The sequence below is a fragment of the Halichoerus grypus genome, chromosome 9 (assembly GCF_964656455.1).
Source record: "Halichoerus grypus chromosome 9, mHalGry1.hap1.1, whole genome shotgun sequence".
Lineage (NCBI taxonomy): Eukaryota > Metazoa > Chordata > Mammalia > Carnivora > Phocidae > Halichoerus > Halichoerus grypus.
In genome coordinates, this window is record NC_135720.1 from 38,102,818 (window position 1) to 38,127,435 (window position 24,618).

Here is a 24,618-nt window from a genome sequence, read left to right on the forward strand (position 1 = left end):
CTGCATACTTAACCATGCATTATTAATCCTTTATGTTCACTGAGGTAGATATCTGTCTTAAAACTCCTTTGTATTCCCTCAGAGTTTATACTACCTAGTAGATCCTCAATATCTATCAGTTGGTTTATACAGCAATGAAAGATCAGGTAGGTTCAAGTTCATTGATAATCCTGGTTGGAAAATTTGAGATCTGTTCACTGCTCACGGCTGGGTTCATGAACATTTTATAAATGACATATCTGGTGGATAACGTGAGAATATTCTAGCAAAAAAAGTAATTTCTGAAAAGTGGGCAGTTATTTGTACAATGAGAAATTTACAAAAGAATAGTGGTATCTTTCAAAGTTTATCTTTGTAAGACCTGCACTGGTAAACATTTTTCCAAAGTTAGAGAACATAACTATATGTTATAAATCATTTTTTGGAATCAAACATAGTGTTTAACAACAATCTTTATTGAAATTTGCATACATATATACTCTCCAGAGACCTTTGGTTCTCAATTTCCTCTTATTGATGAAGATAAGCAGTTGTTGCCTCCCTTGTTGACCACAACTTATACATATAATGTGTCTGTCAGTAACACTGTATTCATCTTCTATGTGCCTCATCCTAGAAACTACTCATGATTTTCTTTGCTTTGTTTCTGGATGTAAATATTTCTCTTTTGGTCTGTTATATCAAAGATTGGGGTTATCTTGAAATATTAAGAAAGAGGGCTCTTGGTTGGCTCAGTCAGTTAAGCGTCTGCCTTCAGCTCAGGTCAGGATCCCAGGGTCCTGGGATTGAGGCCCGAATCAGGCTCCCTGCTCCACGGGGTGTCTGCTTTTCCCTCTACCTCTGTCTGCCACTCCCTCTGCTTGTGTACTCTCTCTCTGTCAAATAAGTAAATAAGTAAGTAAGTAAATAAATAAATAAAATCTTTTTTTTTTTAAGATTTATTTATTTATTTGACAGAGAGAGACACAGCGAGAGAGGGAACACAAGCAGGGGGAGTGGGAAGAGGGAGAAGCAGGCTTCCTGCGGAGCTCCGATGCGGGGCTCGATCCCAGGACCCTGGGATCATGACCTGAGCCGAAGGCAGCCGCTTAACCAACTGAGCCACGCAGGCGCCCCTAAAATCTTTTTTTTTTAAAGGAAATATTAAAAAACAAGTGAAAACCATATGGCAGAGATTATTTTAAAGAAATATTTATCACCATTTTTTGAGTGATAAGCAGCTATTCTGTCTTCATTGAGGACAAAGCAATTGTCAGTAGGCTGAAATTGCTGGAGAGTGCACTTGGAATAGACACAGGGAAGAGTGTCTCTGCAGTGATTGCTGATGGGCCCTTAACTAAGTGACACAGCTGATAGGTTGGCCTCAGAATAAATTTTTTTTTTTAATTTTAATTCCACTAGAGTTGACATTCAGTGTTATATTAATTTCGGGTATACAATATAGTGATCCAACAGTTCCATATATTACTTAGTGCTCATCACAATAAGTGTACTCTTAATCCCCTTCACCTGTTTTACCCATCTCCCCGCCTACCTCTCCTTTGGTAACCATCTGTTTGTTTTCTATAGTTAAGGATCTGGTTTTTTTGGTTGGTCTCTCTCTCTCTTTTTCCTTTGTTCGCTGTTTTGTTTCTTAAATTCTACATATGAGTGAAATCATACGGTATTTGTCTTTCTTTGACTGGCTTATTTCGCTTAGCATAATACTCTCTAGATCCATCCATGTTGTTGCAAATTTATGTCCAAATAATATTCCATCATATATATATATACCACCTCTTCTTTATGCATCCATCTGTCTATGGACACTTTGACTGCTATAGTTTGGCTAGGTTGCAATAAACAGAGGGGTGTAAATATCCCTTTGAATTAGTGTTTTTTATTCTTTGGATAAATACCCAATAGTGTGACTACTATTCCTACTATTATAGGGTAGTTCTATGTTTAATTTTTTGAGGAATCTCCATACTGTCTTCCACAGTGGCTGCACCAGTTTGCATTCCCAACAACAATGCATGAGGATTCCATTTTCTCCACATCCTTGCCAACACTTGTTGTTTCTTGAGTTTTTGATTTTAGCCATTTTAAAAGTTGTGAGGTAACATCTCGTTGTGGTTTTTATTTGCATTTCCCTGATGATGGGCATCTGTATATCTTCTTTGGAGAAATACTTGTTCATGTCTTCTGCCCATTTTTAATTGGATGATTTTTTTGGTGTTTTGTTGTGTGAGTTCTTTATGGTCTCAGAATAAATTTTTATTAATAAGTCTTGGTTGCCTACATAATAAGATCTGAATTATCATAAGCAAATGTACATTTCCTATGTTTTGGAAATACAATTTTCTCACCATGAAGTCCTTTTAAAGGCCTCAGTTCTTCCCAGAGCTGATGATAATCAATGGACATGGAATAGATTTCACTGAAGTCTGAGTGCCACTATGGAAAGATCTTCAAGGTACAGGCATACCTTGAAGATATTGCCTATTCAGTTCCACACCACTGCAGTAAAGCTGATATTGCAATAAAGGGAATCAAATAAATTTCTTGGTTTCCCAGTGTATATTAAATTATGTTTAGCGGTGCCTGCATGGCTTAGTCAGTTAGGCATCTGACTCTTGATCTCAGTTCAGGTCTTGATCTTGGGGTTGTGAATTCGGGCCCCACATTGGGCTCCACTCTGGGTGTGGAGCCTACTTTAAAAAAAAATTATGTCTAAATTGTACTGTAGCATATTAAGTATGCAGTAGCATTATGTCTAAAAAAACCAACATACATATCTTAATTAAAAATATTGCTAAAATGTGCTAATCATCATCACCTGAGAGTTCAGTGAGTCATAATCTTTTTTGCTGGTGGAGGGTCTTGCCTTGATGGCTGATGACTCATCAGGGTGGTGGTTGCTGAAGCCCGGGAGTGCTGTGGAAATTTCTTAAAATAAGACAATAAAGTTTGCTGCATGGGTTAATTCTCCCTTTCACAAATGATTTCTTCATAGCATTCGATGTTGTTCAATAGCATTTTACCTATGGTAGACCCTCTTTCAAAATTGGAGCCAATCCTCTCAAACCCTGCTGTAGCTTTATCAACTAAGTTGATGTAGTATTCTAAATCCTTTGTTGTCATTTCAACAATCTTCATAGCATTTTCACCAGGAGTAGATTCCATCTCAAGAAGCCACTTTCTTTGCTCATCCATAAGAAGCAGCTCCTCATCTGTTCAAGTTTTCTCATGAGATTTGGCAATTCAGTCACATCTTCAGACTCTACTTCTAACTCTAGTTCTCTTACTGTTTCCAACACGTCTGCAGTTACTCTCTCTACTGAAGTCCTGAACCCCTCAGAGTCATCCATGAGGGTGGGATTCAACTTCTTCCAAACTCCTGTTAATGTTGATGCTGTAATCTCTTCCCATGAATTACAAATGTCCTTAATGGCATGGTGAATTCTTTCTAGAATAGTGAATTCTTTTCAGAAGGTTTTCAGTGTACTTTGCCCAGATTCATCAGAGGAATCACTGTCTATTACAACTAGACACTTATGAAATTTACTTCTTAAATTAATAACACTTGAAAACTGAACCTGCTCCTTGATCTGTGGGCTGTGGAATGGATATTGTGTTAACAGTCATGAAAACATTATGGATTTTGTTTTACATCTCCATCAGAGCTCTTGGGTGAGCAAGTGCATTGAGAACAGTAATATTTTGAAAGGAATCTTTTTTTTTTTTTTTTTTTTTTTCCCTGAGCAATAGCTCCCAGCAGAGGGCTCAAAATATTCAGTAAACCATGTGGTAAACAGATGTGCTGTCATCCAGGCTTTATTGTTCCATTTATAAAGCATAGGCAGAGTAGATTTATTCTTAAGGGCCCGAGGATTTCAGGATAGTAAAGGAGCATTGGCTTCAACTTAGAGTCATCAGCTGCAGGAGCCCCTAATGAGAGAGTCAGCCTGTCTTTGGAAGCTTTGAAGCGAGACACTGACTTCTCCTTTTTAGTTATGGAAGTCCTAAATGGCATTTTCTTCCAATATAAGGCTGTTTCATCCACATTAGAAATCTGTTGTTCAGTGGAGGTACCTTCATTAATTATCTCCACTAGATCTTCTGGAAACTTGCTGCTGCTTCTCTATCAGCATTTGCTTCTTCACTTTGCACTTTTATGTTATAGAGATGACTTCCTTCCTTATATCTCAGGAACCAACTTCTGTGAGCTTCAGACTTTTCCTCTGCAGCTTCCCCACCTCTCTCAGCCTTCATAGAATTGAATAAAGTTAGGGCCTAGTTCTAGGTTAGGCTTTGACTTAAGGGAATGTTGTTGCTGGTTCGCTCTATCCAGACCACTCAGACTTTCTCCATCTCAGCAATAAGGCTGTTTCAGCTTCTTTTCATTCGTGTAGTCATTGGAGGTGCACTGGTAATTTCCTTCAAGAACTTTCCCTTTGCGTTCACAACTCGGCTCACTGCTCTGTGCAAAAGAGGCCTAGCTTTCAGCCTATCTCGTGTGTCTCAGGGAAGAGGGAGACCTGAGGAGCAGGTGAGAGAGAGACAGAGAACAGCTGGTGGGTGGAGCAGTCGTAACACAACATTTATTAAGTTCGCCATCTTAGATGGGTGCTGCTCGTGGCACCCCGAAGTGATTACAGTAGTAACAGTGAAGATCACAGGTGACCATAGCAAATATAATAAGAGTGAAAAAGTTTGAAACATTTCGAGAATTACCAAAATGTGACAGAGACATGAAGTGAGCAAATGCTGTTGGAAAAATGGCACTGATCAACTTGCCTGATGCAGGGTTTTCACAAGCCTCCGACTTGTAAAAAATACAGTATCTGCAAATTGCAATAAAGGACGTGCAACAAAACAAGGTATGGCTGCACTTTTTTTAAGTGAAAAAAAGCAAGATGCCCCACAAAATGTATATCTATGGCCACCTTCAAAAGGAGAAGTCAGGTTTAAAGAAGAGGAGTTCACACCTCTGTTAAACCTTTTTAATTTTGAACCAAGTGCATATATCACCTTTCCTGAAATAAATAAAAATAATACATTTTCAAAAGCTCTTTGTTACCAAAACAAAACAAAACAGAACCTTCGAATACTTCTGTTAATCATTAAGGGAGTAGTTAGATAAATTACGATGCTCCACATACTAGAATATACTCTGCATCTATTAAAAATCATGAGGTAGATTGGCATCGATAAATTCACAAGCAAACAAAAGTAAAGTGCAGTATGTGCAAAGTTTCACATCCGTACATCTTTAAAAAGCACACCCAAAACATTACACACATATGCCATTCTATAAACCATTGTGTTTTCTGGAAGGGCACACCTGAAAAGATGAATACGTATTATCTTTACAGAGAGGAGATAGGATGAATGTATGGGGAGGATAACTTTTATTTGTCATTTTATGAATTTCTGTAGTATTTATACTTTTAATATGCTCTTTTAAAACATTATTTTTATTTAATGAGTCCTTCAAAGTCAGTCTTATTATGCTTCTGTGAAAAAAGTTCAGTGTCATTAGGAATATTTTCTTAAGTCGATATGAACCCAAGTGAATAAGTTATATAATATTATAGAAAACTCCTGTAAAAATTTCGTAAGAAGATAGACAGCAGCTAATCCATTCTAGAGACTTTTCTTTTTCTTTCAGTCACACTTAGTCTTTAGAAATGATTTATTAAAAACGAGTTGGATTTTACAGGTTATTAGCAACAAAGTGATGTAGTAGAAATAGCAGTCTCACGTGCTCTGAAAGTCTCACTGAGCTCGACCACTTGGGCATCACCAACCTAAAATGCAACAATCTCATCTGTTGCAAAAGGAGGTGACTGGTTCATCTTCTGTCCCACCTTACAATTCCGGGATTCTAACTCTTACTGCCAGAAAGCAGAGGATTTGAGCTTCTTTAAGGAGTTCTGTCTGTGAATTCTTAAAGATTTTTAATATCCTACATACTCTATATCAGCAGCGAGAAATGCTAACTCTCAGCAAGAACATCTTACATCAGGGCGTGTGGATAGTACCTAGGTAGAGACGTAGGTGATTATGGTAGATGGGATAATGGTTCTCCAAAGATGTCCGCGGCTTAATCCCTGAAACCTATGAATATGTTACCTCACACAACAAAGGGACTTTTGTAGTCCCTTTTACAGATGTGATTAAGAATTTTGAGATGGGAAGATTATCCTGGATTATCCAATATAATCAGAAGGGTCCTTTATAAGACGGAGGCAGGCAGGTCAGTGTCAGAGAGAGATGTGATGATGAAATCAGAGGTCACAGGGAGAGAAGAAGATGCTGCACTTCTGATTTTCAAGATGGACCAAAGGGACTCTAGCCAAGGAATGCATGCAACTTTTAGAATTTGGAAAAGGGAAAGAAATGGATTCTTCTCTCGAGCCTCCAGGGGAACAAAATCCTGCTGACACCTTGATTTTAGCCCGAGGAAACCCATTTAGGACTTCTGATCTCTGGAAGCGTATCTTAATAAGTTTGTGTTTTGTTTTGTTTTGTTTTTAAGATTTTATTTATTTATTTATTTGAGAGAGAGAGAGAGAGAGAGAGAGAGAGAAACAGCATGAGAGGGGAGAGGGTCAGAGGGAGAAGCAGGCTCCTTGCTGAGCCGGGAGCCCCATGTGGGACTCGTTCCCAGGACTCCAGGATCGTGACCTGAGCGGAAGGCAGTCGCTTAACTGACCAAGCCACCCAGGTGCCCAGTTTGTGTTGTTTTAAATTACCAAGTTGTGCTAACTTGCTACCACAGCAACAGGAAACTAGCACAGTGATTTATATCTAGAATTAAAATTTGAGGGTCATATCAATTGTGTGTGTTTCCATCTCCTTTACTACAAATAGAAGTTGTCAACCAAAGCAAGACTGAAGAAAATTTGTGACCACCCACTAACAACCAATAATACATATAAAATGTTGTTGACTTTTATGGACAAAATATAAGATATGAATCAGTAGGTAAGTTTTTTTAAGGAAATACATTTTTTCTTTCTGTTCACATACCTGGCTTTTAGTTGCAAAGGAGAAATTGCCAGTAGACATTCGATGAGCCTAGGGATGAGGGAATACCATTCTGCTTGGCAGGAGTGGTGGAAAACTGTAGAGACTTGCTTCAGTTTCTGTTTAGCCTTTTAATATAAACAGTCCTTTAAGAAGATGTGACTTTTTGTAGTGATATTAAATCCTGTCTGTAAGAATGAATGACACTGGCAACAAATACTTAAGTCCTGGTTTACTGCCCATCCATAGCCCTTTTCACTCTAGCTCAGCACTTCTCCGTGAGTTTCAATTTTAAACGTCAGGCACCAACCAAATTGGGACTTACGGAGAAGAGAATTTATGAACACAATATATTACAAGTGTCTTGTTTTCCTTCAGAGTTGACCATGTTTCCCAAGATTTACTGTGCTTTTGTTTCTCTCTGTACAGACAGGGAAAGACTATTGGTGGGGGCCTATGGTCATGAGGGCTTAAATGGATGACATGTAAGCCATGGTGCCCCTGAGGGAGGGATAATTCCAGAGTTTTGCCCTGAAGTCCACCCTCTGCCTATCAGCCTTCATTGTTAAGAAACCTCATTGCATGTCTTAATGTAAAGTGTTTGGGGAGGTGTGGTGGATGGAAGGAAGGAAGTTGTCTGAACAAGAGCAGAACTACATATTCTGTGAATGAGTGGGTGAGAATGACTATAATAAGAGACAGATCTTCTTTGATTTCAAAGGGAAACATAGCTACTCGCATCTGCATCCTGCCCTCTGGAGATTTTGTTTAGTAGAAGTTGGAGCTGTGGGCTCTGCAGACAGATTGTGTTTGAGATTTGGATCTGTCACTTGGATGCTATGACCATGTAGAGTACTGTGTGGTGCTTATAGCTTTAATATCATCTTTTACTGCAGAATGTTGAAAAAGAGAAAAAAGGAGTTAGGGAGGGGACTTTGCTACTGCAGTACTTCCAATATATGCCCACATAGAGAAATATGAAGGAAAAAATCTCTCAGTTACTTGAAATATAGTTATTTCAATTTATTCTTTTGGCACATGGTGTCTTGATTCACAATACATTATAATTAGGTATATTTTCAGTTTCTTTTTTTTCTTTTTAAAGATTATTTATTTATTTATTTATTTGACATTGAGAGAGAGACAGGAGAGAGGGAACACAAGCAGGGGGAGTGGGAGAGGAAGAAGCAGGCTTCCCGCTGAGCAGAGAGCCCGATGCGGGGCTTGATCCCAGGACCCTGGGATCATGACCTGAGCCGAAGGCAGACGCTTAACGACTGAGGCACCCAGACACCCCTCAGTTTCTTTTTTTTTTTTAAGATTTATTTATTTTAGAGAGAGAGCTCAGGCACACATGCTTAAGTGAATGGGGGGAGGGGCAGAGGGAGAGAACTGCGGGCCGACTCCCCACTGAGCGAGGAGCTCGAGGTGGGGTTCCGGGTTCCCTCTCAGGACTCATGAGATCATGACCTGCACTGAAACCAAGGATGTTGAACTGACTGAGCCACCCAGGTGCCCCTATTTTCAGTTTCTAAATGCATTTCAACAATATATCCATCTTATTTTAAATGTATTAGACATATACTATCACCAACCTCAGCAATTCTTATTTTGGAATTTTAGTGGGAAGGATTTAGAAACCTTTGTTGTTATTCTTGAGATTTATTCTTATTCTTGCAGAACCACATTGAATTACGGCCATGAAATGTTAGTGCTCATGCACTATAATAGATTTCAATTATCACGATAAAACTCTTCCTTTAATAGAAATGTAATAGAAACCTGACTAACTATGCATGTAACTAGATGTTTGATCCAATTCATTGGGAAGTGTGAAAATACTCACCAGCCTTGGTGTCCAAGACATCCAGTCTATCCTTTTTGTGTTTTGTTCTTTTTTTGGGGACATGATCATCCTTTCATTCTTGGTGAAAACATCCCAGGCCTATTTTTAATAATAAATGAAATATCCTAGTTCCTTTCATTCCAGTAACAAAATGGGGGTAAGTTTGAAGTAGGGGTAGATGTAGAATTTTTTACTCTCGGCTTCTGTAGCAAGCAGGGCTACCTAGCGTTAAGCATGGGAGGGCATGTGACATGCCTCATTGCACATGGTCCCCACGCTCAGAGGAGTCTGACGCTTGGCTTAACGTCCTACTCTCCTCTTTGTGAAATTCTTAATATATTTTTCTTTTTCCTTTTTTTTTTTTTTTAAAGATTTTATTTATTTGACAGAGAGAAAGACAGCCAGAGAGGGAACACAAACAGGGGGAGTGGGAGAGGGAGAAGCAGGCTTCCCGCTGAGCAGGGAGCCCAATACGGGGCTCAATCCCAGGACCCTGGGACCATGACCTGAGCCGAAGGCAGACGCCTAATGACTGAGCCACCCAGGCGCCCCAATATAATTTTCTTGAGCATGTGGTGAGCAGACAAGATACCCTGGGGTGACAGCTTGCATGACTGCTTGTGATCGAGCAGCAGTACCGGAGGGCACTGGCCCAGGCCCCTGGGCACAGCGTGCAGCCGCAAGGCCCTTGGTCTGGCCCACCTCAGGGCAGTGGAGAGAGCTGCTGGGCTGGGCAGTGACCCGGGGCCAGATTGGCAGTGGTGACAGTGGCAGCAAGGGCTGCAAGAGTGGCTGCTTTACCCCTGGGGGAGAGCAGGGGCCCTGGGTGGCCCTAGGAACTGGGGGAGGCCAACTTACCTATTAATTCCCCAAAAGCGCTTGCCCCCCGTGGTTCGTGTGCACTTGTACACTGCGGTTTCGCTGGGACGGCGACGGCTGGTGCTCGGGCAGTAAGCGTTGTCAGTAAATTATTGTCAGATGGAAGTGTACACATCGACATTTAATAAAGCATATCAGAGAGTTATTAGAATTATCCAAAGAGCTTGGAGGCTATGGCTTTGAGAACTGCCGTAATATTGTAAAACAAATCCACAGGCTTACCCATAAAAAGTAAAGGTAGCAGTAGCGGTAGACAGAAAATAACTCTCTTTTCACATGATGCTTCAGATGAGCAAATAATTAATGAGAAGGGCAATTTTAAAATTATTTTTCTTGTAAATGAATATATATAGCAATAGATTACTTAAGTGGGTGTTTTCAAGTACACGGAAACCATGAAGCCATTTTCAGTTTCTTGAACAGTAAGTCACAGGAAATGTCAGAGAAAACATTAAGGTGCTACTGTAAATTTTTTTTCTTTAAAATTTGACTCAGACTTACACGAAAGTGATTTTTATGAAGTCTTTTTAGAAAAATTGTCCTGTGAACCATTAACTCAAATGATTAAAATTTGTATTTAAAAGTAATCGATCAGAAATTTATCTCAGTGCTGTCACGGTTTATAAAATGTTCTTCATGGTTCTACTAACAGTGGAAGCAGCAGGAAGATTCTTCTCAAGACTAAAAATTATAAAAAAATATAATTTTATAAAAATTATCAAAAGTTGTGATGCTTTTGCCAGAGTGACTGACTTCACATTCATTTATAGTGATTGAAAGTTAACTGGTTGAAAGTATACATTTTGATGACTCAATATTAAGTTGTAGAAAGGTGGGTCAAACATCTTATGATCCAAGATGTCTCATTAATAAAGTATATTCATTGTATTATTTAAAATGATGACACCAAAAATATTTTTTATTATTTATATTTTATATTGTTATTTATGTGTTACTATTTACCTTTATTATGTTTTATAAATAATAAAATACTTTTACAGGAAAAGTCTTTGGGGTGCCTGGCTGGCTTAGTCAGCAGAACATGTGACTCTTGGTCTCAGGGTTATGAGTTTGAGCCTTGCACTGTGTGTAGAGATTACTTGAAAAAAAAAAATCTGAAAAATAAATAAATAAATAAATAAATAAAGGAAAAAACCTTTATTTTGCGGGCCTTGAACTCACAACCCTGAGATCAAGACCTGAGCTGAGATCAAGAGTCAGACAGTTGGGGCGCCTGGTGGCTCAGTCTGTTAAGTGTTTACCTTTGGCTCAGATCATGATCTCAGGGTCCTGGGATCAAGACCCACATCGGGCTCCTCGCTCAGTGGGGAGTCTGCTTCTCCCTCTCCCTCTGCCCCTCCCCACCCTTTGTGCTCTCTCTCTCTCCCTCTCTCTATCTGTCTCAAATAAATAATATCTTAAAAGAAAAAATAGTCAGATGCTTAACTGACTGAGCCACCCAGGGTCCCCAAGGAAAAATTGTTATATTTCAGTACCTTTATTTTTTTTAAGATTTTATTTATTTATTTGAGAGAGAGAGAGAGAGCACAAGCAGCAGGAAGGGGCAGAGAGAAAGGGAGAAGCAGACTCTCCGCGGAGCAGGGAGCTCAATTTGGGACTCGATCCTAGGACCCTGGGATCATGACCAGAGCCAAAGGCAGACGCTTCACCAACTGAGCCACCCAGGTGTCCCTATCTTAGTACCTTTAGTAGCACTTTTTTCCTACTCTTTGAACAAGGGCCTCACATTTTCCTTTTTCACTGGGTCTCACAAACTGTGTAGCCACCCCTGATAACAAGATTTAGCAGATATCTGGCTCATTAGAAATGGAAATGTGTCACGTCTAAGAATATTTGCCTTTCAGGGGCGCCTGGGTGGCTCAGTCGTTAAGCGTCTGCCTTCGGCTCAGGTCATGATCCCAGGGTCCTAGGATCGAGCCCCGCATCAGGCTCCCTGCTCCGCAGGAAGCCTGCTTCTCCCTCTCCCACTCCCCCTGCTTGTGTTCCCTCTCTGGCTGTGTCTCTCTCTCTCTCTGTCAAATAAATAAATAAAATCTTAAAAAAAAAAACGAGTATTTGCCTTTCAGCATTCAAAACAATACAAATACCGAATCTGGTTTGTTTTTCTATGAATTATTAGCATAGGCCCCAGGCTCTCACCCCTCCGGCTCCGCCCTATCTATCTGCTTTTGCAGATGGAAGTCTAGTGCCATGGGTGTCTGCAACACAGAGTTGTTACAACTTTGCCAGTGGAGGAATTCTCATAGTCTTCACTCAGTTTAATAGGTTCCCAGTGACTTATCATTTGTAACTCAGTGTCCATTTGCTCGCCTTCATCCTGAGAGTTTTGGTCAGCCTGAGATAACAATGACAAGAGGCTCAGGTGTTCTGGTGGCCTCTAGTTTGAGGCTCAGAAGATTTATGTCTAGACAGCGGTGTGCAAAACCTCTCTGCACGTGGAGATCAACATATCCCCAAAGGATATAATGAGTAAAACTAGAAGAATAATGAAGAAAAATGACAGGCACATGGGAGGGGAATAAACAGGGTATGCCTCTGGTAAATAACTCCCTGAAGGACTCTTAGGAAAGACTTACTGATTAATTGAATCAATCCATCATCCTTGGGGTGACAGCATCAGTTTGCAATCTTTTTTTGGGAGTTGTTTTATTCCATTGCTGTTACAGCTTAAACTCACATGAGGATAGAATGAGAGGTTAAAAAATATAACTGTTTTATTATTAAGGTGCCACAATTCTGTGCTCTCATTATAGAGAAGGCTTACATTAATTTTAATACAGGTTTGGACTGTGTCAGAACATCAACATGGGGCTCATAAAAGGATTTTTCCTCTTTGGATTTATCTTACAGAAATAAACTTTCAATACCTATTAAAATTTTAGGCTCATTTGCTTCTAAATCCATGTTTGAGGATTTTTAAAAATAATCTTCGTTACACTTCTAAACATTGTAAAAAGTGGTCCTTTTTCAGAGGAACTCCCCTTCATTTTCTTTCTTGTCATTGGCAGGCATAACTCATGATACCTGTGCAGATTTCAGTGGCAAATGAGATCCCTGAATGCATTATCTAGTTCAAGTTTTTGCTGAATTAAAAGGCCTAGAGTACATAAATGTCTTAGAGATTTTGCTTTTATAGTTATCAAAAGTGATTGTTTCAAGATACTAGCATGTTTTAAATTGGACATAATATATCAATCACAGATTTTGTTCTTTCCTGTCTTGGGAGTGGGTGGAGGGAAGATGTAATAGAATGAAAAGAGGATTGACTATGCATCCTAAGCAAAGATTCGCATGTGATGAGGATAACTGGGGCTTCATTTCTTACAATGTAAATATCTCGATATCAAAGCTTTCTGAGTACAAGTGTTTAATGCTGAAATTTTATCAAAGACAGATAAAATGTCTGAAGAAAGATTATCTTGACAATCACAGCATTTTCGTGATGGAACGGTTTAAGTAATCTCAATCTCTCTAATATTAACTATTCATAAATGTATTATAAAAGAAATAACAGGGGGTGCCTGGGTGGCTCAGTCAGTTAAACGACTGCCTTGGGCTCAGGTCATGATCCCAGGGTTCTGGGGTCGAGTCCCGAATCAGGCTCCCTGCTCAGCAGAGAGTCTGCTTCTCCCTCTCTCTCTGCTTCTCCCCCTGCTTATGCTCACTCTCTCTCTGTGTCATATGAATAAATAAAATCTTAAAAAAGAAAAAGAAATAACAGAAAAACTTCTAACCCTGAAAACAAACATAATTGGTTGACTATGTTTACATATGGGTACAAGTTACTAGTTTTTAAAAGAATTGGAAGATAATAAAACATATTTAAACATTTTTCACGTTGAGACTATATGGAACCCAATACACAATAATTCAGACACACTTCATGATCTTATACTGTCTTAGGGTCTTCCTGATCAAGGTTCATTCTGATTTAGCAGTCCAGCATCAGTCGACAGATCCCCATCATCTGGGATTTTGTTTATTCTACTCTGACCAGAGTACACATACCAGAATTTGGTGTAGAATGGCGAGTTGTTTGCATTTTCAGGATAAATGGTAAATTCGAGTAATTTCTTACCTCTGTGGGCTTTAGTTTATTGTCTCTGTAATAAGTGGGTTTGGATCCCAAAAAAGTTTGTTCTGCAATGTGACCTACTTAAAATGAGTTTGTATTTCTGAGTTTATGGTCCACTCGTTATAGTACAATGGAATGTTAGCTGTTTCCCTCACTGTATTAGAGATTATGATTTTAACAGTTACCAAATGAAGATCTTGGTACGATCAAAAAATACCATTTATTATTTACCAAATGCACACCCTATCTGAGAACTTGAGGCCGGAATCCTTTCTTTAGGGTACCTGGATAGAGTTGCTTTATTAACTTTTGTCTCTTTTTATGCGACGGAGATATTGTGTGCATTGGACCTCACAGTGAGAAGCCACATCCTGACAGTCATCCACAATGAGCCACATCAACATCCCTTTCACACAGGGAACAAAAGTAAAAACAGGCTTGATCATTTACAAGTTCACTGTGTGGCCAAGAAGTCAAATACTACAAGCTGATCTCCAGCTTCTTGGAAAGCCGCCTCAAAGCCTTTTTTGTTTTCAATCGATTTCTGCATTTTGGCTTCGGGGGGCTGCTGTGTCTGTGTGTAGTGAGAGGAACCCCAACAGCAGCTCAAGCCTGAGACGGCCCAAGTGGGGAGCAGTCTAAGCCCCCTACCTTATATCCCCCTTATCCGGACAGTGAAATCATGGGTATGCAATCACAAATGCCAGGGGTTAATCTTCTCTACTTGCCCATCCCACCCCTACATGCTCCACTGAGAGGGTTGTCAAAGACTATGTCATCAAAGGAATAAGGAATAAATGAGTATTTTAAATTATTTTATTTTAAAAAATTTGGCCTTTAAAAAAAATGAAAAACCTTACCTATGTTAAGCAAAGGTTTTTAATATAGCACCCTAACACCTCCGTCAGCTATTAGCCTGATGCTAACTCTAAATTCCAGATAGAAAGGGAAAAAAAAAGTTCTCTAAATGACAGCAAGTCTATTCCAGGCAGTCTCATAAAAGAACCCTTAGCGTTAGGGGATAATGAAAGTACGTGCTAACTATGACTGAGCTAAAATGGAGCCGTGACCTGGCAATTTCTTTTTACTGCTGACACATGCGTCCCTGCATAGCACAGAACACCAGCGTGGCCTTCATGTAAATTTAATAGGGTTTCCTTGTCAATGACATAATCAAACACACTGTGAGAAGGAGCAGGGGCTTTCAGGGATGGCTCAGAAACTTAATCGTTTTTCCATTTATTTTTAAAATGCAAATTACACTAGTAAGTCAAAAAAATCACTCTGTTAAAAATACATTCAGAATTAACAAACGCAAAAAAAAAAAAAAAAGACACATCAGGATTGTAACTCTTGCCTTCTGAGTATTAGGTTTATAACAAAAGCTCAGCCTAGAAAAATAGCATTCTTCACCGGATTCTGAGGAGGATTCAGCTGTACGACTTAGATGTTTTTCCAGATATAATCACACTACTGTGCTCACTGCTCCCAAAAAAAGACCTGTCCACTGATTACTTTTTAGTAGTCAACAACTGTTTTTGAAAATTTTGGTCGTGATGATAGTAGTGATTAGGTGGTAGCTTGGCTGTAACTTAAAGCAGGAATATGAGGGCTTGTTCTCTGTGCACTTGAAGCTCTATCCACATACATGTCCTAGAAGGTGGAGCCTCATCACAGCATGAATGTACAGTGAAACCTCATTTTAATAGTCACATTAGTTTCTGGCATGTATAGTATTTATACTTTAAGAATCAGAGGACGATACATTGGTAAATAGTTTTCTCATACATTAAACATGCATGTCACTATAAAATCATCGTATGAGGTTTCACTGACATGTTTGCAATTATAGATTTTATACATGTACGTATGGACAAACATATACAAGCCGCTGAGAAAATTTAAGCACAAGTGCTGGAACCTTTTTTTTTTTTTTTTTTTTTGTAGTTTATGTTCCAATATCACCTTTGTTCCTTTATCGTTTTCAAATGTATATGTGTGTATTTCACAGACATCCATGCAAACACAGTAATGGGACTGGTTTATGTAGATCTGGATGGGCTAAGGTCCAAAGTAGGTTAACCCAGTAACTGAAACTACATAGAAACCAAGAGAAAACATTGCTCCATGCCAATTTGTAACTTTTCAAGTCTCAATTTCACTGCATTTAAGGATGTTGTATTCGTCTAAAAAAAATTGACTTTAGCGTCTCAGGTGGATCCAAGAAAAAACATGACTCTTCTGAGTTCCTGACAAGTCTGAGCTAATTATGTTTTCCACTAATGAAAACCAAATAATGCTTGAATATATAGAACAAAATTTCCTAGGAATTCAGAATATTCCATAAACACATTGACCTACTATTAAGTTTCCAAAGGCATCTTGTTGCCAACTACGTTAACAGCACAGTTTTTCTGCCACAATAATACAGGAGGATTAGAATACACTCTAACACACAACAGATCCCCCAAATACCACAAAGAGATCTCAAATATTTCACCAAGGTAACTATTGCTCCCCCCCACCCACCCAAAAAATAATCTCGTACGCTGAAGTTAGGAAAAAAAGTTCACCTACGTAGGGTCTTCAATTTGAATTAGATATAAAAGAGTAAACATAGCTAATACATATTCAGTTGGCCTCTGTTGATAGAAATCCAGAGCTGTTCCTGTGTTAGTAGAAGACATTTGTAGATACTTATAAAAGCACCTAGAGTGCGAGAAATAAAATCAGTGAGTTAAGCCATTTCTGCTCTCTGCTTCCAGTAGATTAATGAGTTTAGTAGATTAATAAGTTTTACTTTGTCCCACCCAACCCCTTCAAGAAGACCATATTTAAGGATTATAAAGAGGACGATTATTGTTGTTGTTATTGTCCTTGTCTGTTTTTGGCCACCGTGGAGGGTCAATGGTAAAGCACTTTGCTGATAGCTGGCCGCCTTTGTACATAGACACACTGGAGCTGCTGAGCTATGCGGTCTTGTTTCTTGACATGAAACACACAGACTCGAACTCATTCGGAATTAATAGCAGTGTGTTAGCCTAAAGGAAGTGACTTGGGGAGGTCTGCACTGAGACTCGGGCACACAACTCAGGTGGGTTAAGGCAAGTATGTACGGTATAGCCTTTAGGGCAAACAACCTGCCACTTCGGACTTCGGTTACAAGGTCATCATGGCATGTTTTGTTTGTTTTTGCAATTACATTGCCTACATAGCCGTGGTGCTATCAAGACGTATGGAGTGCAGAAGAGAGGGCTCTCAAACTAATGCGCCCCGGAGGACTTCGCAGCTCGCAGAGGCCGACCGGCTGGGCTGCAGAGGAGTTAGTGACGGCCAGCAGAGGGCGCCAACACGTCTCCTTAGGAACTTTCCAAAGGCCTGGGAGAAAGAAGCCTACTTTCAGGAAATCCAAGATGGGCGTGTCCTGCATGTTTGTTTCAGTTAGAAAGAGGAAGCCAAGTGGAATTAGTGTGTGCCTCTGTGTATGTGTGGGTGTGCATGCACACACGCGCGTGTGCGTGCGTGCCTGTGTGTGTGTGTGTCCCACTGTATGTGGAGGCTTTATGTTTGTTTTGTTAATATGTATATATATTTAAACTCAGTTGCTTCTTGCTCTTCATAAAATGCAGGAGGCCACTGTGAAACAAGTTCTTTGAAAGGTCCAGGAGCTGACATCCTGAAGCCGTCTGTATTATTTCGACCTGGGAGAGAGAACGAGAGAGAGAGAGAAAAGATGTTTTTAATCCAGGGGGAGAGCTCAGCACCTTTTCTCACCTCTCCAAGCACAAGAGCACGCAAAAATTCAAAAAAAAAAAAAAAAAAAAAAAAAAGTCCAAGCCCCAATTTTGTTTTAAAAGAGACAACTAACCGCCTGGATACAGAGGCCACTTATGATCATTTAAAGTCCATTTCTGGGGGCAAATTAAATGAATACGTATTGCTGTACAATTAGGCTGCCAAAAAGAATGCAGTGTTTTCAGATGTTACTAATAAGATACCATGGGATATTCTCACAGTTTACAGTGCAGGGAGCCCAGACAGAGCTCGACGCACTATGGCACGTAGGTCGGTGGTCGCCAAAGCCCCTACTTTGTTAAACAATTAACCTGTGGACACAGGAATGTTTTTGGGCAGCAACTTTATAGCTATTATTTGCTTCAAAGAGGTTTGCCAAACCCTAAGACATAAATTAATGTAAACCTTTTCTTTTAGGATGGGTGATAGATAATCTAAAGAATCACAGGCCAAGAGCAGGCCAAGAAGTTTCACCTAACCTAACCAAAAAAGAGAGGTCTTCTATTCAGTGACCGTAGGCGCTGAAACATGGCTGTGAATGGAAGTCAGTCAGGGCAGTGTCTTCAAAGCTCTCAGCCACAGATCGGGTATAATGGAAGCCCCACAGCTAAAACTGTACATTACTTTTAAGCATTTGCTTTCCTTGTAAGGAACAGCTTTTATTCCAGTTGCTATATAATATCGTTAAAGTGCCTGAACTGGCCCATGATGTTAAATTACTCTTACTTTATGAGACTTATTTATGGCAGGTTGACAGGAAAAGCTACACCCCAAAGGACGAAGACATAGGAAATGTTCGGGTGCCTGCCTCTCAGCAGGGGATCAGGTCTGTGCGTGACTCGCTTTTGGTTTTTCACAGGATTTGAATAGGCAATGGCTCTCAAAGGAGTGGTCTTGAGGCCTAGGATGTTGAAAAAGCCCTTCATTCCTCACTGCATAATGTAAAATCAGAAGGGGATAAAGGGAGTGCAGAGAAAGGGAGGGATTCAGGCATGTTTGGAAGTATGGCAGCTAAGTTAGTGTGGAGAAGTACAAATGAATAAATTGAAAATCAGGAAACATAGTGAATGCCAGAGCAAACTTGCAGGTCTGTCTAAGAATTTGGAAAGAATTCTGAACTAAAGGATGAGGAAAACTGGTTGATAATTGGGGGCTGCACAAATAACAAGTTGTGTGACCTTTGTTCTCCTTTCTCTTCATCCAGTTTCCTCATCTGTAAAATAAAATCTTAGTGTTGCAGTATTTGAAGTCCCACTGGGGATGTTCTGTAGAAGGGACAGGATTGTATTTTGACTAGCGATTTATTATATACAAGTATTTCGAACTTCCTAAATTTGAATTTCATTAAACATTTTACTTATTTCATGAGCAGTGAGACTTGAAACTTGTTACATACTTTTACCATTCCCAGGCAGTAAGGAAGAAAATGATATTTTTATTACTTTTGGTTTGGCATTTAAAGTCTTCTATTTAATAAAATCATGGGAAGTTTTGCCCTCAAGGAATTTAATGCTGGATATTAAATTTGCAGAGTCCCCTCTTTAAAGACAACATTAGTATTATAAATGCCTGATTTGAAACAATATACTTGATTGCATATAATTAGCATTCTCATGTTATTATTGTAGCTAATCCTACATACAGGTTACATGTCATTTATTATAACTTGATCACATTTATTGATCATTCATATTGATCAACACAATGAAGTGCTACTTGGTAAAGAAATGTTATGTGATATTGTCAGAAGCAAGCAATTGCAAGCTTTGTAGGTGTTCTGGTCTACTCTAAAGTACAAACATACTGTTACATGTTGCTTGGGTGGATATTGTATGTGATACATTGTTTACAGAGGAAATCCTTTGGGAATGAAATATAGTACATATTTATTTCTGACTTGATAAAGTCTTTTCATGAGTAATGTTCATTAACATAACACTGTTGCTACTAATAATAAGTTATGTTTATTAAGCATTTACTATGTGGCATACTTTATGTCTTATGTGCTTCTAAATTCAGAATAATTATATGAAGCATGTATGCTATATAATCTCTATTTTTCAGATAAGGAAACTTAAGTTTGATGAGAATAAAGTTATTCAAATAAAGTTGTTTGTCCAAGATCGTAAACAATTTTATCTCCAGTACTCTGCCTTTTGTAGGTCATCTTAACCACTGCTCCTTACTGCTTTGCCTTTATTTTTTAACAGACTACTTTATATAAGGCTATGATACAATATTGAGAAGAGTGGTAAAGAATTTAAAAGGTTTATCATTTTAGTTTTTGTGTAAGCTATCAAGTCTTCCTGGGAGAATAGGAGACACATAGTCTAAATAGAAAACAACTGCACTACTAAGCAAAAGAAAAAAAGAGAAGTATCAGAGGAAAAAGAGATTTATTGAAAATCTTCCATAAAATATGTATTTAAGATACAATTTGAAGGATAGTGGGATTTCATCTTGGAAAAAAATATGTTTGGTGTCAAGAGAACAGCATGGACAGTTGGAAAAATACCAGTCACGTTTGCAGAAAGCAAGAGTTCTAGTTTGGCTGGCAAAAAAAAAAAAAAAAAAGGATAAGGGGAGATATCAGACTATTAATGTCTTCAATAGATTATAAGCTTCAGGAGGACAGGAGCCAGTTCTTATTCATTATTACATTTCCCAGTGTCTCCTAGCATCTTCTGCATATGGTTGGGAGTCAAGAGTTGTTAAGGGTTGAAGAGAAGAGATAATATTTCAGCAGAACATTGGGGCTGGATCAGAGTCTACTTGCAGGCTATGGTGAGGAGAGTGGACTTTGTTCAGCAGGTAATAGGGATTCATCAACAGTTTGGGGGCAAGGGAGGGTATAGTCAAAATGATACTTTGAGAAGATTAATTTGGCAGCTTCATGGAAGATGGGTTAGAGATACTAAAATTAGAAAGCAACAGGTAATGAATGCCTGAATTAGGGCAGTGGTTGCGGGGATACTAAAAAGAAAATGTGTGATGCATTTTTTGCAGAGGGGATGCTTTGAATGACATATAGCATTGGCTGAATTCTGAACTGATAAAGTCCTTTTTATGGGTGGTGTTACCAAATACTTCCAAAGAAAAATGCAGGCGTGATGCATAGATCATTCCCTGTTTAAGGAGAAGCTTACAAGGAGGTGTATAAAAATTACTTTAATCTCTTGGAGGAGGAGAAATACTCTAAAAATCCATGTATTATCCTACACATTAACAATCTTAAAAGGTAAAATGACTCAATGGTGGAGGACAACGACGACAAACACATATCTTCAAAGAGAGAAGCTCACATTTCAAAATGAATTGGAATCTTACTTTCTATTTTGATCTTCGCTTGCAATTCAGCATATCACTTGATGCTGATCTATAGAATTTGTTATCAGTTGTTATCCAAGGGAATTTGCCTAAACACAGATATAAAAATCAGGCTCTGATTGTATGTCTGCTCTCTTGAGTGCTAGAGCTAAGGGTCTGATAAATCTCAGTGTTACTATTCTGGCTTAATTTTCACTTTTCACATCAGAAAAATGATACAGAGCATTATTGTTCAGTTTTTTTTAAAATTTTTAACACTATATATAACTAAGGTTACACTATATATACTAGGGTTATACTATATATAACTACATAACCTATCATTTAACATCCAAATGAGAATACTTTTGAGAGGAACACGAGATACTGGTAATAACTATGCCAGGACAACCGTGTAAACTGAGACTCTCCTGGGAAAGCCAGAACACATAGTTCATATAGAGTTACATATTACTACCTCCAACGTTATATCATTTTCAAAACATACAATTTTAGGGTAATTCAAAGAAGAAATATATTAATAAAGGCCTTTTACCTAAGTTGTTGATACTTATATGTAAGACTAAAGGTAACTTTAGAGATGGCATTTCAATAAGTTAAATTTAAATAAGAATTATGAAGAAAATGTTATTAGAATTATCCCAGTCAAGACAATATTAATAGAAGAGAAAATACTGAAAGTACATAATTGGAGGAAAGCTCCTTGCCATCTATTTTGTGCCATGATAATGTTTACTTAAGCATCTTTTAGTATCACAGAAGGATATCTGCAAAGTAAAGTACTTACATGTACATAGGCTGTAGTTGTAAATGAGATGTCTTCTGAGGCCCTTGATAGCCATAAGAATCAAAGCCACCTATGAAATCAACTGAAAAGGGACAATTGCTTTCATTAATTAACTTTTCAAGAGCTCAACATTCATGATCAAGATCTCACACAGATTACTCTTCTAAACCATTTAATAATCTATTAAAACCAAAGTGATTAATTGTGGAGGAAAACAGATAGTTCCTTCAGGGTAGTGATTTTTCCCCCCTCAACTGTGAGATTCAATTATTGCATTACAAGAATCTATTCACTTGGGAGAAGAAATTATGTACTCCTCTCAAGCAACCAAGACCTAATTGGAGTAATAAAACTCACTTGCACAGCAAAGATGCTATATGTCTTTTTGGTTAGCGTGGAGATTTTCTGCAACACATTACAAATATAAAAAATAATGATTGCTTAAGTGCATGTATCTATCAGCAATTGCAGCACTAGTAATAATATTATATACTATGATTGTCAAGTACAAGGTGCTATGGGAGAGCTTGTGTAAATTAACTCAACACGGCTGTCCCCGCCATTATGTGGTTTATAATCTGAAATAGGCAATCTGAAATAAAGATTTGGAGCAAAGTCTAACCAAACATTCAAATGCAATACATACCTAGATATTTGAGGTACAACAACATATAACAAAAGTTACTGTGATAGAGTATATCACAAATGGCTGCAACAATATCTCCTATTCCGTATCTGCTTACAGTGTGATCTTGACACTCCTCCCATCTGGTGGTTTTGGTCTGTGTCCCTTCCTCTTGATCCTGTGTAGAACTTAGTGGCCACTTTGACCAATAGAGTATGGTAGAAGTGATCCTATGTGACTTCAAGGCTAGATCATAGAGATGTCATGCACTTCCCCTTGCTCTTTTGAGATGCTCTCCTGGAACACAGCCACCATGTCCAAACTAGCCCACATGGAGAGATTAATGGAGACCCCATGGGTATGTATTTTGACCAAAGGGCTAGCTGAGGTTCCTGCCGATAGCCAGCATCACCACCCAGACACATGAGAAAAAATGCCTCCAAATGATTCCAACCCCAAGCTGCTCAGGCAACCCAGTCATGGAGTCTTCCCAGCTGAGGTCTCTGATGTCAGGGATCAGACAAAAGCCATCCTCACAGTGCCCTGTCTGAATTCTTACCCACAGACCCATGAGCATAATAAATGGTTGTTTTACACCACTAAGTTTTGGAAGCAGTAGTTGCTGGAACAGTAAATACTAAGAGTTTTGTTTTTATTTTTTCTTTTCCACTCCTGGGTGTGAAGGTTGTGTGGTAGGGATACAAGAGGTAAAACAATGAAAGGCTGGCAAAAGAGATGACAGGAAGGACAGAGCAAGGGAAATCGAGACTGAATTAGGATGCCTGTGGATATCTTTACTTCTTCTAGAGTCATATTCTATACTGGCTTAGCTTTGACTAGTTTTTGTTCTCTTTTTAGTATCCTAAGTGCTACAGGTAGAAATTGGAGCAAGGTGTGAAGTAACATCAAGTCTATGATGTTTGTTTGTTTAGTGGGGAAATCTTTACTTAGGAGATTTTATTTTTTAGAGCAGTTTTAAGTTTATGGCAAAATTGAGCAGAAAGTACAGAGAGTTCCTACATAGCGTCTGTCTCCACACACACACAACCTCTCCTACTGTCAACATCCTCTACCAGAGCGGTAACATTTGTTGCCATTGATGAATCTACACTGACACACCCTCATCACCCAGAGTCCAGAGTTTACACTAAGGTTTGATGTTTTAAACTATGTTTTTTGATGCATGTATAATGACATACATCCACAATGTTAGTCTCACACAGAAGAGTCTCACTGCCCTAAAAATCCTCTGGGCTCTGCCTTTTATCCCACCCTCCCCCAATCTCTGGCAACTACTGATTTTTTTTTTTTTTTACCCTTTCCATAGTTTTGCCTTTTCAAGAACGTCATATAGTTGGACTCAGTATGTAGCCTTTTCTGATTGGCTTCTATCCCTCCATAGTGTGCATTTGAGGCGCCTCCATGTCTTTTTATGGTGTAATACCTCATTTCTTTTTATCCTGAGAACACTTTTTTGAGGCTGAATTTCTCTTCTCATCAAACATGGAACAGTCTAAGAACAAAGGGCCTGACGTTAGAAGGATGAAGGTTCAAACACTGCTTTGACCACTTTAAGGCCAGCTGTGTGACCTTACACAAATCATTTAACATCTCTTAAAATAGGAATTAAAATACTTATTTCATACAATTAGTGTGAGGATAAAATGAAATAAGGCATGTAGAGCCCTGGGTGAGACATATGGTATGGAAGAAGAAAATTAAAAGCCCCTGAAAAACTTCAGGATTTTCTTTATAATTCTTCTAAGCCATGCAGTATAGGAGAAAGAAAAACAGGAAGTGCGTAATTCGGGACAACCATGGAATTTTACCAAGTATTTTACAGAAGATGAACTAAAAGAGAAGGAATGACCTTTGTTTTCTGAATTGCCCACCTTTGTACATTAGCTAATATAAATGGCACCAGAAGAACTATACCATAATTGAGTGGCAACTATATTTAAAGTTTGTATTTTGAGAAATTATTGTCTGATTAGAGATTCATTGCAGATAGTGACTAAATTCCCTTTTATTTGGGTTCGCTCTTGTCAACAATGAGACTTAGTTAAGGACTAGTTTGCTGAGAGGTGTTCACAGCATTAGAGTTTCCTTGTTCTGAGGTTCCCTTTCAGTAGGATGGTCCCCACCCTGGTGCTGGAGAATAGAGTGGGCTAGAGTAGAATAAGATCACAGCAGATGTAAATGGTAAGGTCTCCTCCACTGAAATTGAGATCTAAGTCAGACTCAGGTTT

General features: G+C 38.8%; 1 protein-coding gene across 4 annotated transcripts in view; it reads right to left on the reverse strand.

Moving 5' to 3' along the window:
• Positions 1-16,365: 16,365 nt before the first annotated feature.
• Positions 16,366-24,618, reverse strand: part of NKAIN2 (sodium/potassium transporting ATPase interacting 2) — a 968,314-nt gene continuing 960,061 nt past the window's right edge. For 3 of the 4 annotated variants that reach the window (XM_078054784.1, XM_078054785.1, XM_078054783.1), the window contains 3 exons: positions 21,745-21,826; positions 20,958-21,046; positions 16,366-17,536 (listed from right to left, as the gene is read on the reverse strand). In XM_078054784.1, coding sequence (XP_077910910.1) covers positions 21,022-21,046; positions 21,745-21,826 — 107 coding nt within the window. In that variant the 3' untranslated portion in view covers positions 16,366-17,536; positions 20,958-21,021. The remainder of the gene's footprint in view (positions 17,537-20,957; positions 21,047-21,744; positions 21,827-24,618) is intronic. The other variant, XM_078054786.1, reaches the window with a different exon arrangement.